General features: G+C 45.7%; 1 protein-coding gene across 1 annotated transcript; it reads left to right on the top strand.

The window, feature by feature from the left end:
* Positions 1–5,355: 5,355 nt before the first annotated feature.
* Positions 5,356–12,135, top strand: LOC147268780 (uncharacterized). Its single transcript, XM_086192921.1, has 9 exons — positions 5,356–5,439; positions 8,298–8,422; positions 9,799–9,887; positions 10,142–10,244; positions 10,405–10,537; positions 10,630–10,781; positions 10,867–11,069; positions 11,251–11,397; positions 11,573–12,135. Exons 1-9 carry the CDS (start codon positions 5,424–5,426, stop codon positions 11,907–11,909), a joined length of 1,305 nt encoding a protein of 434 aa, XP_086049047.1. The 5' UTR covers positions 5,356–5,423; the 3' UTR covers positions 11,910–12,135.
* The last annotated feature ends 1,671 nt before the right edge of the window (positions 12,136–13,806 follow it).

Below are 13,806 nucleotides of genomic sequence, written 5' to 3'. Positions count from 1 at the left end.
CAACACCCTGTATTTGTGTTCCTGTTCCACCGTTTCTAGGATCAAGTCCAGATGGAACTTTCTTACAACTTTGGACTCCCAACTGAAAACACTGGAAATGTTTGTCTTGTTCATCAACACCACCTGCATGAGTTGGGTTCAGAACAACTTTGATTTCTCCCCAAAACATGAAACATACAGAACAGAACTGTCATGGAGGGACAGCCTTTGTTTACTTCAACAACTTTCTACTCAACCCTTCTTCACTGAGGTCTTAATATGACAGAACTTCTTTACATTTCCAGCTTCAGTGCATTTAGAATTCTTGAGATGTTTTCAAACCACTTTTCCTGCTCAGTCCGATCCACACAACTACTAACAAAACCATCAGAACAATGAGTGCATGGTTAAACACATCTCGGAGGAAAACAATGAAATGTCTACTTAAAGTTCAGTCACACATCAATTCACTAAAAGGAGCACATGTCTCCTATGTAATTATGGTATCGGATACGTACATTGGCACCGGTACCTGCACAGTTTAGAGGAAGCAACTGCTGCCTTACAGCACTCAACAATTTTCTCAGCTCAACTGTCAAGAGTGGCAGTTTTAAGTCCAACGTCTGGATTCAATAAAGTTCCAATTTCTTTGAATGCTGCATTCGCCTCGTCCAGCTGAGGCTGACAATCACATGGGAATCAGGGAACAAGAAAAACAACAGGCCATCCAGAAGACCTTGAAGGGCTGGACCCCCGCGGAGATGAAAAAACAGTGGTGGGACCTGAGATTGGCTGAAGTTCCCTTCATCACCAGTTTTGTTGATCATCATGTTCATACATCTGGACCTCTTCTAGTGAGGGGAAGAACGAGTCCCCATGGACTGGGGGTTCCATGGAGTAAAAATATGAACAAGATCATTAACCTGGAAATGTATTTAAGACAATAAAAACCAAAGTCATTCAGATAATTCCTCTAGAAATGTAAATAAAACACAATCAAGACCCAAATCACTTCTGATACAGAACCATGAAACAGGACTGGAGGCCATCATTTTACAGGATCCATTTTTAATGATCAAAAATAAATATAAACAAAATGTAAAATACAAAAATAGACAGAGACAAAGACAGAGGTCATTGCTTGATGAACTCTTTGATACCGTACCAGGCGATCATGAACCGTGTCATGATACCAAACTGCCAACTTACAATGTGAATGAAGATTATTTTACTCTGTCTCCTTGTCCAGGTTCCAGTAGGCAGGTCTCCCACAGTGCAGGTTAACATCAACATCTCTGAAGATGTACTTGCGGATAAATCTGGGCTGCCGGTGTTCCTCAACAGGTCTGGGTGGTTCCCTAGACCCAGATGATGAGAGGGACATCTGGCTCTCATGACCTGTCTCTGGTGAGGCGTCTGCTGTCCTCCTTTCTGTACTCTGTCTTTGGTTATCAGGGTCTGGACAGTCGTTTCACTCGACTGGGACCTCTGGATATTCGGTTGAATCCTGAAGCACAAGACAAAAGTATAAAAGGTTCATCAGAGCTCAGAAATGTCTGAGTTCTATTCAGCTTTCTTCAATGTTCCAAGCTTCACGTGTCAAAATGCGTGTATTTAAAAATACAGAGATTTGTAAAAACACTCAGCATGATTCAACGTTCAAGCTTTAGAAAATAAAAATGCACGTCTCTAAAAAAATGCACGTGTTCCAATGATTTGAATCACTTACTGATTTGCCAGAGTTCCCGGAGTCCCTCCAGGCTCAGGCCCCAACAAGAGGGTCCTCGCCCCGGAGTACCTCCAGGCTCAGGCCCCAATAATAGGGTCTTCACCCCGGAGTACCTCCAGGCTCAGGCCCCAATAATAGGGTCTTCGCCCCAGAGTACCTCCAGGCTCAGGCCCCAATAAGAGGGTCTTCGCCCCAGAGTACCTCCAGGCTCAGGCCCCAATAATAGGGTCTTCGCCCCAGAGTACCTCCAGGCTCAGGCCCCAATAAGAGGGTCTTCGCCCCAGAGTACCTCCAGGCTCAGGCCCCAATAATAGGGTCTTCGCCCCAGAGTACCTCCAGGCTCAGGCCCCAATAATAGGGTCTTCACCCCAGAGTACCTCCAGGCTCAGGCCCGAGTAAAAAAAAAAAAAAGCAAAAACAGTTTGTCACTTTTCCCCTTGTTGATCGAAGCGAAGTAAAATCTGGTCAACTGGACGTAAGTTTATCTTGAAGACGTTTCACCTCTCATCCGAGAGGCTTCTTCAGTTCTAGTGAAGAGTGTGGAAGCTCCAGCTTATAAACCTATGTGGGAGTGGTCAGTGCTATTGTGGTGGAAACGACCCTCCCGAGACTCACCTGGCCTCCCCAAACGACAGTCGTTGTGCGGTGTCAGGGAGTTTCAGGGGTGGTCGTTAGGGAGTTTCACCGACCACTCAGATGCTAATGGGCTGTGCTGGCATCAGCCGTTCCACATGGGTCTTTCAGCTGAACTCTTTGGGGAAGCTTTGAAAGGACTTGGTTGTAAATAGGTGAAAGGAAATGTCGCAGTCCACCTCCTCTGTTCAAAGATGGTTTCTCTATCCTGACGTGGATGGCTTCTTTAACTCCTCTTTCAAACCATCTGTCCTCTCTGTCGAGGATTTGGACACGGTCGTCCTGGAAAGAGTGGCTTTCTTCCTTGAGGTGGAGGAAAACCGCTGAGTCCTGTCCTCCAGAGTTGGCTCTTCTATGTTGGGCCATGCGCTTGTTGAGGGGCTGTTTGGTTTCCCCTATGTAGAGATCCGTGCAGGCCTCACTGCATCTGACAGCGTGTACCAGATTGCTTTTCTGGCTGTGAGGGGTGGGATCTTTGGGGTGAACCAGTCTTTGTCTCAGAGTGTTGTCTGGTTTAAAAGACACAGGGATGCGGTGCTTATTATAGATTCTCCTTAATTTCTCAGAAACCCCTGCCACATAGGGGATCACTATGTTTTTTCTCCTGCCTTCTTCATCTTCCCTCCTCCTGGAGCTCTCCTCCTTTCTGGACCTGGAAGAGGATTTTACAAAGGTCCAGTCAGGGAAGCCACAAGTTTTAAGTGCTCTTTTCAGATGCTGCTGTTCTTTTTTTTCCGGCCTTGGACGCTGGTGGGGATGGTCTCCGCTCGGTGTTGCAGCGTCCTGATGACACCTAACTTGTGCTCCAGAGGATGGTGAGAGTCAAAAAGCAAGTATTGGTCAGTGTGGGTGGGTTTCCTGTACACATCCACCCTCAGGCTCCTGTCCTCTTGAATGTAGACGTCGCAGTCCAAAAAGGGCAGATGGTTGTCTTTCACATCCTCTCTGGTGAACTTGATGTTGATGTCTACCGAGTTGATGTGTGCTGTAAACGGTTGTACCTCCTGAACCTTAATCTTCACCCAGGTGTCATCAACGTATCGGAACCAGTGGGTGGGGGAGGGTCCACTGAAGGAAGTCAGGGCCCTCTGTTCCACCTCTTCCATGTATAGGTTGGCCACGATAGGAGATACGGGAGAACCCATGGCACAGCCGTGTTTTTGCCTGAAAAACTTCCCTCTGTACTGGAAGTAAGTTGTGTTCAGGCAAAGGTCCAGAAGTTGGCAGATTTGGTCCGGATTGAGGTTGGTCCTGTTGCTGAGGGTGTTGTCCAGCTGTAGGCGTTTCTTCACTGTTTCCACAGCCTCCACGGTAGGGACGCAGGTGAACAAGGAGGTCACATCGTAGGACACCACGGTCTCATCTGGGTCCAGCTTGAGTTCTCTAATCTTGTTCACGAAGTCCATGGAATTCTGGACGTGGTGGGGGGTTTTCCCTACCAAAGGGGCTAAGATGGTGGCGACGTGTTTGGCGATGTTGTACGTCACGGAGTTTATGCTGCTGACAATGGGTTGGAGCGGGTCACCTTCCTTGTGGATTTTGGGGAGGCCGTTCCTTCAGTGGACCCTCCCCCACCCACTGGTTCCGATACGTTGATGACACCTGGGTGAAGATCAAGGTTCAGGAGGTACAACCGTTTACAGCACACATCAACTCGGTAGACGTCAACATCAAGTTCACCAGAGAGGATGTGAAAGACAACCATCTGCCCTTTTTGGACTGCGACGTCTACATTCAAGAGGACAGGAGCCTGAGGGTGGATGTGTACAGGAAACCCACCCACACTGACCAATACTTGCTTTTTGACTCTCACCATCCTCTGGAGCACAAGTTAGGTGTCATCAGGACGCTGCAACACCGAGCGGAGACCATCCCCACCAGCGTCCAAGGCCGGAAAAAAGAACAGCAGCATCTGAAAAGAGCACTTAAAACTTGTGGCTTCCCAGACTGGACCTTTGTAAAATCCTCTTCCAGGTCCAGAAAGGAGGAGAGCTCCAGGAGGAGGGAAGATGAAGAAGGCAGGAGAAAAAACATAGCGATCCCCTATGTGGCAGGGGTTTCTGAGAAATTAAGGAGAATCTATAATAAGCACCACATCCCTGTGTCTTTTAAACCAGACAACACTCTGAGACAAAGACTGGTTCACCCCAAAGATCCCACCCCTCACAGCCAGAAAAGCAATCTGGTATACGCTGTCAGATGCAGTGAGGCCTGCACGGATCTCTACATAGGGGAAACCAAACAGCCCCTCAACAAGCGCATGGCCCAACATAGAAGAGCCAACTCTGGAGGACAGGACTCAGCGGTTTTCCTCCACCTCAAGGAGGAAAGCCACTCCTTCCAGGACGACCATGTCCAAATACTCGACAGAGAGGACAGATGGTTTGAAAGAGGAGTTAAAGAAGCCATCCACGTCAGGATAGAGAAACCATCTTTGAACAGAGGAGGTGGACTGCGACATTTCCTTTCACCTATTTACAACCAAGTCCTTTCAAAACTTCCCCAAAGAGCTCAGCTGAAAGACCCATGTGGAACGGCTGATGCCAGCACAGCCCATTAGCATCTGAGTGGTCGGTGAAATTCCCTACCGACCACCCCTGAAACTCCCTGACACCTCACAACGACTGTCATTTGGGGAGGCCAGGTGAGTCTCGGGAGGGTCGTTTCCACCACAATAGCACTGACCACTCCCACATAGGTTTATAAGCTGGAGTTTCCACACTCTTCACTAGAACTGAAGAAGCCTCTCGGATGAGAGGTGAAACGTCTTCAAGATAAACTTACGTCCAGTTGACCAGATTTTACTTCGCTTCGATCTAATGAGACTTTTCAAAGTAAACAGACTCAGAAATAAAGCTTTCCATCTACAATCTACAAACACTGGTCTGCCCAACAAATGTTTCCCATTGTTGTCCCAAATAGGATTTTCTATGTCACACAGCAAAGGTTTTTCAGGTTTGAGCAGATTTTCTGAGTTGAGTGGGGAACCCACGTGAAACGCCACAGATACCTGAGGAGCGCATGCGCACACGTGTCTGAACAGGTCCCGGAGCCGAGCGAAGTCTGCTGCTGGATAATCAGGATGACGGCGCCCTCAGGTACAGTTAAGCTAATTAACTTGAATGTGTGGTCGGGGTCTGGCGCTCTTTTGATATGTTTGAATATCATCCTTGTGTAGAGACATGATGTTGACTCATGGAAGCTAACGCTACGAGGGCTTCCATGGGCGTTGACTTTTGAAGTAGAATCGCGGACATAAGCGCCAATTAGCTTGCATGTTGTTTTATCCGGTGCTGCAGTTCTGTTTCGTCCCTGCTGACCGCCAGAGGGCGGTGCTTAAAGCACTGCATGTTCCCTTCACGCACGCGCAATCCGAGCACTAACACCAACAACGTCACCTGTGACACCCGGATGACCCGGAAGAGGCAACAATATCTTCCGGTGTCATCAGAGTTTTTTTTTTTCCTTTATTGAAATATACAAACAAACGAGGCACAAAGTGTCACTCAACGTCACATACATTTTGCCTGGGGTTGAGCATTTTCAATGTACATCTCAAACTTAAAATGATACTCATAAACAAAGACAACTAAAATAAAATCAATAAATCTCAGGGGCCATCTCATAATAACTGAAATGTTTCTATTAAGAAAATAATTTAAGGGCTCTCTTTTCTTTGAACTTCAAATTAACAGTATTTCTCTTCTTAATTCTTCTTGCTGAGATGGGGAAGGAAATGGTTAAATGGTAAATGGACTCAATTTTATATCACACTTTTCTACCTCAGCAGCACTCAAAGCACTTTACAGTGTCATCTCATTCACCCATTCACACACACACACTCACACACTGATGGTGGAGGCTGCCATGCAAGGCGCCAACCTACTCATCAGGAGCAATTATGGGTTCAGTATCTTGCTCAAGGACACTTCGACATGGTCACCGGGGTCGGGGATCGAACCAGCGACCCTTTGGTTCTGGACGGCCACGCTACCCCTGAACCATGCTGCCCATGCTGGAAAAAGCAGGGTAAATGAGACTGGACAGACGATCCATTCTGGATGATAAAACTCTCCCAAAAATTGAGACGTCTCTCTGCAGCCACCTGTTCAGAATTGCCTCACACTTGGCCACGTTGCTGCAAATATTCATATTTTCAGTTGTTGTTTTATCCTCAGAGACAGCGATCCCCAAATATTGACTCTCTTTTTTAATCTTTATGTTATACAGATCTGGCCGCCTCTAATTTGGCGCAATCTCGTGCTGGGGCCCTGACCGGTCCGTGACGGTCCCTGCTCGGCAGTAGGCAGGTCCGTGACTGTAATGAGATCCCCCGCGATGACGTCATTGGCGCGGGGCCGAGTCGTAACGCCCCTAAGTGCCGTTTGTGGAAATTACCTGCACTGCTTTATCAGTCCACCAGGAGGAGCAGTCATTATAAGTGGTTACCGTGTGTGAAGACAGCGGCTCTACTGTCATGCCTGCAGCATTTAATGTATACATTAACCTCTTCATGTATTTTCAAGTCCTATCAATAGTTTCTACTCAAACAAACTGAATTTGTGTTACTGAAACGTGTCTTTTCTTTACATTCATTATGAAGTCTGAGTAAAGTGTACTTTTTAATAGCCTATTTTATTGTACTCATGTGATTGAGCTCAGACAAGTCAGTATCCTCACATTTTGTTCAGATTCAACTGTCAGCCAGAGGCTTTTGAGAATTGATTGATGGACTGCAGTGCTGAGGGAAGTTGATCTTCATTTTGTAGAAACAAAGTTGTGTCATCTGCCAGTTGACTTGTTCCAGTTTGTCCGTCCATACCACTCAACCCTTCAGTGGGACTACTTTTGATGAGAAGAGAGAATATTTCAGCAACCATTATGAACAATCATGGGGAGCTGCCGCACCCCTGCCGGATGCCCCTCTTAATCTCAAATCTGGGACAAGTGCCATGACCTCAAGCTACAGAACTGTTGATTCCATGATGTAACATCCCAATCATATCTAGAAATCTTCTTCCAAAACCCAAATGAGATCATGCTTTTAAAATAAATGTGTGCTCAACAGAATCAAGCGCTTCATCAAAATCCTCAAATCAAATAAAGCCCCTGTCTTGAACCATGTGACTGTCATCAAGCAGCTCCAGTTCAAGTCTGATGTTCTTGTGAATGAAGCTGCCTTTCAGGAAGCTGGATTGGGTCTCACTCATTCTAGAAGAGATGCCTTCTTCCAGCCAGCAGCAGCAGCACCTTGAAGAATCTTATAGTCTGTATGAAGCAGAGGGATCGGTCGAAGATGATCTCATCTTGGTTTGTCTTTTCCAGGTTTAGGGGTCAAAGTGATGAACCCCTGTTTCATGGTTGACATGAAGTGTTTTTCTCTAAACATTCTTTTAAGGCTTCAAATAGTCGACATCTTACATCCCTCCAAAAGCATTGCTAACAGTTGGTTGTGAGCCCATCTGTCCCTGGGGTTTGTTGAAGGCCATTTTCCAAAGAACTGTGTCCAGCTCCTCCATTGTGAGGTCCAACTCACACAGATCTCTAAAGGAGTCGTCAACACAAGGGAGAAAGTTCTCCATCTTATCAAACAGGATATCAGCATCGACTGCAGAGGAACTAGAGAATACAGATGGCAAGAAAAGGAGAAGACCTCTTTTTCTGTACTCCTCAAATCTTGGTTTTCTGTCCCATTAATCATTAGACTTGGAAGAGAATTTCTCTGCTGTCTGCTTTGTTCCAGATGACAAAAACATGAGGAATTGTTTTCTCCTGCTTCAATGCACTTGGCTCTTGAGCTGATGAAGGCTCCCTGAGCTCTCAAGATAAAGATCGTCTCATTCAAGTTGGAATTCCATGAATTTATTCTTCTCTTGAGAGTGGAGCTCTGCTTTATTACAACATATATTTATTTCCCAAAGTAAATGACTTTCATATTCTCTTTTTTCTTGTTTAGTTCTTCCACCAGCTTTTAGCTGGGTTACATTGAAGCCAAAAACCCCCACTGAGCCCCAGGGGGTCCCTCTCACCCATCCCAAACCAGTGCCAAATCTCATCCCACTGCGGCAAAATCCCAGACCAGTAAGACCCATTTATTGCCTTTGAATATTTCCGTCCAATTAGATGTGTACATGTACTTCTCTCTCATTGCTCAGCCAACACGTACATGCCATGACCACATGCTAGATTCTGAAAGGTGAAGCACAGTTATCAGTGTCATTCTCCAGCTGTCCAGTCAGCAGCCACAGCTGTGCAGGGAGGAAACCCAGCACTCATGTGTTCACCTCCTATTGAGGGCTCAGGATTTCACCATTTCATGAATGGCTGAAAGTGTCCTTTCTCCTCGCTCACCATTGTGTGGGTTGTTTAGGAATTCTACGTTTTTACAGTGTGTTGCTTTTCATGGGTAAAAATGCCAGTCATACGGTAAAAGAGCCTGCATGAGACTGTATATTAGTAGACGCTGTATTTGATACACCATTCAAAAGATTTGGGTTTCCTAGATACTAAAAAGCCAGAACAATGTTTCAAACGAGCTTGAGATGCTACAGAAGATCAACAAGCACAACTGTCAAAAGAAGAAAGTACAACTCAGCTTATTATCATCCCCTTTTATTATCCCCTACAAAAATTATGATATCTGAAAGGCTTGAATGATTGTCAAGAGATCCTGTGAGACAGAAACATGGAGCTCAAGAGCTGAAATATGTACATACACGCACGTGTGCTTTGACATCAGAGTCACTGCGTCAATCACTGTGCTTTCACGCTCGCTCTTGATTCACAAATGACCAGATTCTGAACTGCGTCAGGGTCATTCATCCATCCATCCATCCATCTTCTTCCACTTATCCTGTTAAGGCTCACGGGGGAGGGGGCTGGAGCCTATCCCAGCAGCTTTCAGGGCTGAGGCGGGTTTACCCTGGACAGGTCAGATCAGAGTCATGCAATTGACAAATTGTGGTTGGAATGAGTTTGACCTCTTTGGTAATTTAGCATTTTCTGATGAAGACCTTATTAATATGTCAATATCAGTTGGGTTTTTAGTTCATTTTGGTTAAGTAGTTTATTTTGAAAATATTTGAAAACACCAAAATGAGAACATGTACATATATGAACAGGCAAAAAAAACTACATCCTTGCCAAAGCTCAAGCAAATCAAAAACCAGTAATTCTGAAAAAGTGAAAAATGGATTTAATGTTCAAAGAGATGAAGGAAGAAGTAAAAAAAAAAAGAAAATTGTAGTCTGACAGGTAAAGGTGACAGGTTGAGCCTCAAGCAACCATATTGGCATTGGTTATATTTCTACCTGTGGGCCTGCAGGTCCACTGGTTGCTGGGTTTGTATTGTGCAGGGCTTGGACTCTCCTCATACCTGCTCCCACTACGTAATTTCTTTCCTCAGTATGATAACTGTTCCCATGCATCAGTTAACCAAAAAGGTCTGATTCCTTTAGAGAGGCAGCAACACCTTAAAGACCACCAAAGCAGACACCCTGAGAAAAGAGGTGATCGAGAACCGTCAGGCAGAAGAGGAATTCCAGAGGTATGGCATGTAGTTTACCTTCAACCTGTTTGAGGAGGCTCCTCAATATGATCAGAGTTCTCTACAGGACACTGCTGGACTGAGCTGAAGCCTGTGATTTGTCTGAGGGAATTCTACATGCTGGCTGGTCCAATAATACCAGTAATGGATGGGATGGCCAGTGTGGATGCTGCTATGTGGAACTGAATTGTCTGGTTTTGAGATTTCTGTAAACCACTCTGTGTTAAGAGTAATTTCTCTGTGTGTTGACCCAGAATTCAGTGCCTGTTGGAGGGGGCAGGTGATCATAATCGAGGGCACATCACCACCAAGGAGCCATTTAGGGACCAGAAGGCTCCTCAACTCCAGGAAAAAGAGGTGGGTAAAGACCAGTAGACAGTTGGTGAAAATGAAGGTTACACAACACAAATACAAGGAGGATTAGCCAGAACATTTCTGCTCTCTGAACACCTTTTTAAAACAAGGGATTTTCATGTAAAAATGTGCTCCTTGTGTTTGTCTCTTTTTGGCTGCTCAGTTGATGCAGAAATACACAAAGAAATGGCTGCAGGAGGAAAGAGGAAGGAGAGACTTGGTGCGACAGGTGGCAGAGCGCCAAAAGAACTACAGAGTGGCAGAGGAGAAGTTGACAAAATCAAAGCAAAGTATTGGTAAGCTGCTAGACTTCACGTAGTATGAACAAGTATGATCATTTGTTGAAGAGATCCTTTTCATTCAAAGAATTTCTATGCAAATACCACAGTGAAAGAAGTCACTAAGAAAAATCAAGAGCTACTTCGTCAAGCACTGGAGGAGGCACAAGCAGAGCTCATCCTGAAATTTAGAGTAATTGGTGAAATCCTCACTATTAGTTCACTTCCCCAGAAGAGACTGAAGGCTCTTGATGGCACTGAGGTAAGTGAAAGAAAGGATTGGTGTCTTCTCACAGTTCACACACTTCCTTCCATGTGTCATGGTTTTCCCTTGTGTCCCATGCCAGCCTGCAGGCCAGGATCTCATGGAAGAGATGTCCCTGTCCGAGCTGCGGAAGCGGCTGTTCCACCTGAAGGAACAACAGAAAAAAGATGAGATAGAGAAAAACGAGCGTCTCAGGCAGAAGCTGAAGAAAGAAAAGCAGCAGGAGCAGGAGAGGTTGAAGAATATGACGCGCAAGAGAGAAGTGGCAAAGGCTGCTCCAGCCAGGTCAGGATAATAACATGGAACATGAATATTGCCATTCCTAGGGTCAGAGCCCATGTGGGCTGGGAGGGACCCATATGAGGAAGAGCTGTTCTGATTGCAATGTGTCAGATGCTTTCATTTGAGGAGGGTGAGCTCTGAGAGATCCAGCACCACAAAGTCATGGTTGTTTCGCATGTTCCAGGAAAGTGGAGGAGAAAGCCAGAGAGGAAGCGATGAAGCAGAAGCTGCAGAAAGAGAAGCAGCAGCAGCAGCAGCAGCAGCAGAAGAGCATCAAAAAGAGGGCCCTCGATGCCTGCAAGAGAGAAGAGGCAAAGGCTGCTGCAATCAGGTCAGGATGATACAGTCAAATATGAATGTACCCATGGCCAGAGGCCGAGTGGCCTGGGAGTGACCCATGTGAGGCCGAGTTGTTCCTGTTGCATTCAGACAGATATTTTGATTGGGAAAGGTTAAGCTCTGAGAGACCCAGCACCACAAAGTCATGGTAGTTTTGCATGTTGCAGGCAAGTGAAGGAGAAAGCCAGAGAGGAAAAAATGAAGCAGGATCAGAAGAAGAAATGTGTGGAGAAATTGCTGGTGAGTCAAAGGAAAAGGGAAATGGGTAGAGACAAAATCAAGCCAGCCCCCAGGCAGCATCAACAGTCTGATTCTAGAAAACAGCGCCAAGGGGCCAACGTTGCTGCCGACTCATTCCAACTGACACCGTGGGAAAATGGTGACCGTCTGTCACCAGGATTACAGTTCAGAATCTCCATCACCGACTCAAACCCAGGACCCATATTCTCCAGAAGACATTCATTTGATGGACTCGTGCTTTTACCCGGACGTGTTCCTCCTTGATACGGCTGCTTGTGATTGCCCTCCCTCTGCTGTGAGCAGATAAACACTGTGGGCTCCAGGTTGGAGGCCCTGGGTGTAAATGCCTGTGGCCTCCTTATTACTGGCTGCTACCATAGAATGGTTATCAATGGCCATCTGTGCACACAGAATTGCTGTTCCTATATGTTCCCGCTCAGAGACAGAGACGCTATTGCGCATGCGCGACTCTCGGCAGAGATTATAATCAAGTGAGATACCGTACTCTGTTGGAAAAACGCGTCTGGCGACAATAGTCGACGATGAATTCCATTGTCGACTATTTTGATTATTGATTTTTGTCGACAACGTCGACTAATCGTTGCAGTCCTATTCTGCAGTGGACCACAGGCCAAGGTCACATCCCACTCCTTCCATCAGAGAAGAAGGATTTTGCTGGAACAGTCAAGTTTCACCATGTCTGCAATGCAGGCTTTGGGCATCACAAAGTCTGTTCCCCTGTTGTGTCAGCATGTACCAAGACTGTTGTGCGACCTGTGAGGCATTTGAGGTCCGAGGACCAATTCAAAGAGCTTCTGAAGGAAGCTTTTCATCTCGGCCATGAATTCAACAATTTTAAATTCCATGAACTGCCTCTGTTTTCAGGGTTGAAGTTCAACTTAGAAGTTTAGCTCCAACTGCTACTGTGACTCCCTTCTCTTTTTAAAAACTACTACTGCCTCTTAGTAGTACTGCATGTGCATTCTAAGAGCTTGTCATAACTGTACTCCTGAACATACAAGACAAAAATTCAGGTTTGGAAGTAATTGGCCTCAACAAATAAACATTTAAAACCCATTTGTCAAATTTGTTGGTGTTCAACCGGTTAAACCCACAACGTTAGCATGTAGGATGGATGATTTAGTCTATAGGTCGACGCAGTAAAATAAATGTCTCGTCCGTGATGGTTTTGTAACATCAACAGCGGCCCTAAGGCCTGCCGTATCCTGCTCACTGAGGGCCCAATGAACAAGTGGAAGAATCCCTCCAGAACTGGTGGTGTCTGGCTCACTGGAAGTGTTGAAATCCAGATCCTCCACTTCCTACGTTAAAAAAAAGCAGATTTAAAAATCGGTTATAAAATCGGAGGACATGAAGTCAAACTACTAAGGCCAGCAGCTTCTGAGCTTCCTCCATGTGAACAGAGCTGATGCTATGCTGATGCATGAAGTATCGGCTCTTCTGTTTTCCCCCAACGTGGCCAAAGAGATGCAAGCCAAAACTTTTCAACTCTCTATCAAATATATTATGTAGAAGTCACCATGTTCAAAGTGCTGGTAGTTATATGCTGTGAATATATTGCATTTTAGTCATTTGAAGCATCACCTACCTAATTAAAAAAAAACTGTAATTAGCACCTCTGCCAGGTCTGGAGCATCAACAGCATTGTGGAGGAGTCCCATTGTCCACCGTTGTTGTGGGGACATATTTTGCTCTGTTCTGAGAGGGTGATGATCCCAACCCCCCTGAAGACATGGAGATCTCTCTGCAGACGTGGAAGACATACATGCTGGGCACAGAACAGGTGGATGCTGTCAGAAGGATCTAGTAGACCTTCATCCCCAAGGCTATGAAGAACCTGGTGGTACAGGTTTGAAACTGCCATCCCAACGTCTCTATTCTGTTAAAAACCCATCAAAATCCCCTCAAGTTTGTCCAGTATATTTGGACCTTGTGACTCTGTGGAAGGAACATCTGACATGATTAATTCTATTGAATGTTATTTTAAAAATGTATCCCTGTGATTCTGCACACTCTTTCCTGACAGGAAACTTCCCCGTCCACAGCCTCTTCTAGTAAACCTGCATCGCACTCTTCCCTCATTTTCCACTCCTTGGTCACCTCTCACTCTAAAATGATGGATCACACACAAGAACCACTT

This window comes from Aulostomus chinensis, chromosome 2 (assembly GCF_037954235.1).
Source record: "Aulostomus chinensis isolate RoL2024-O1b breed Wild chromosome 2, RoL_Achi_v1.0, whole genome shotgun sequence".
NCBI lineage: Eukaryota > Metazoa > Chordata > Actinopteri > Syngnathiformes > Aulostomidae > Aulostomus > Aulostomus chinensis.
Note: the sequence above shows the minus strand (reverse complement) of the source record. Positions and strands in the feature narration are given on the sequence as shown.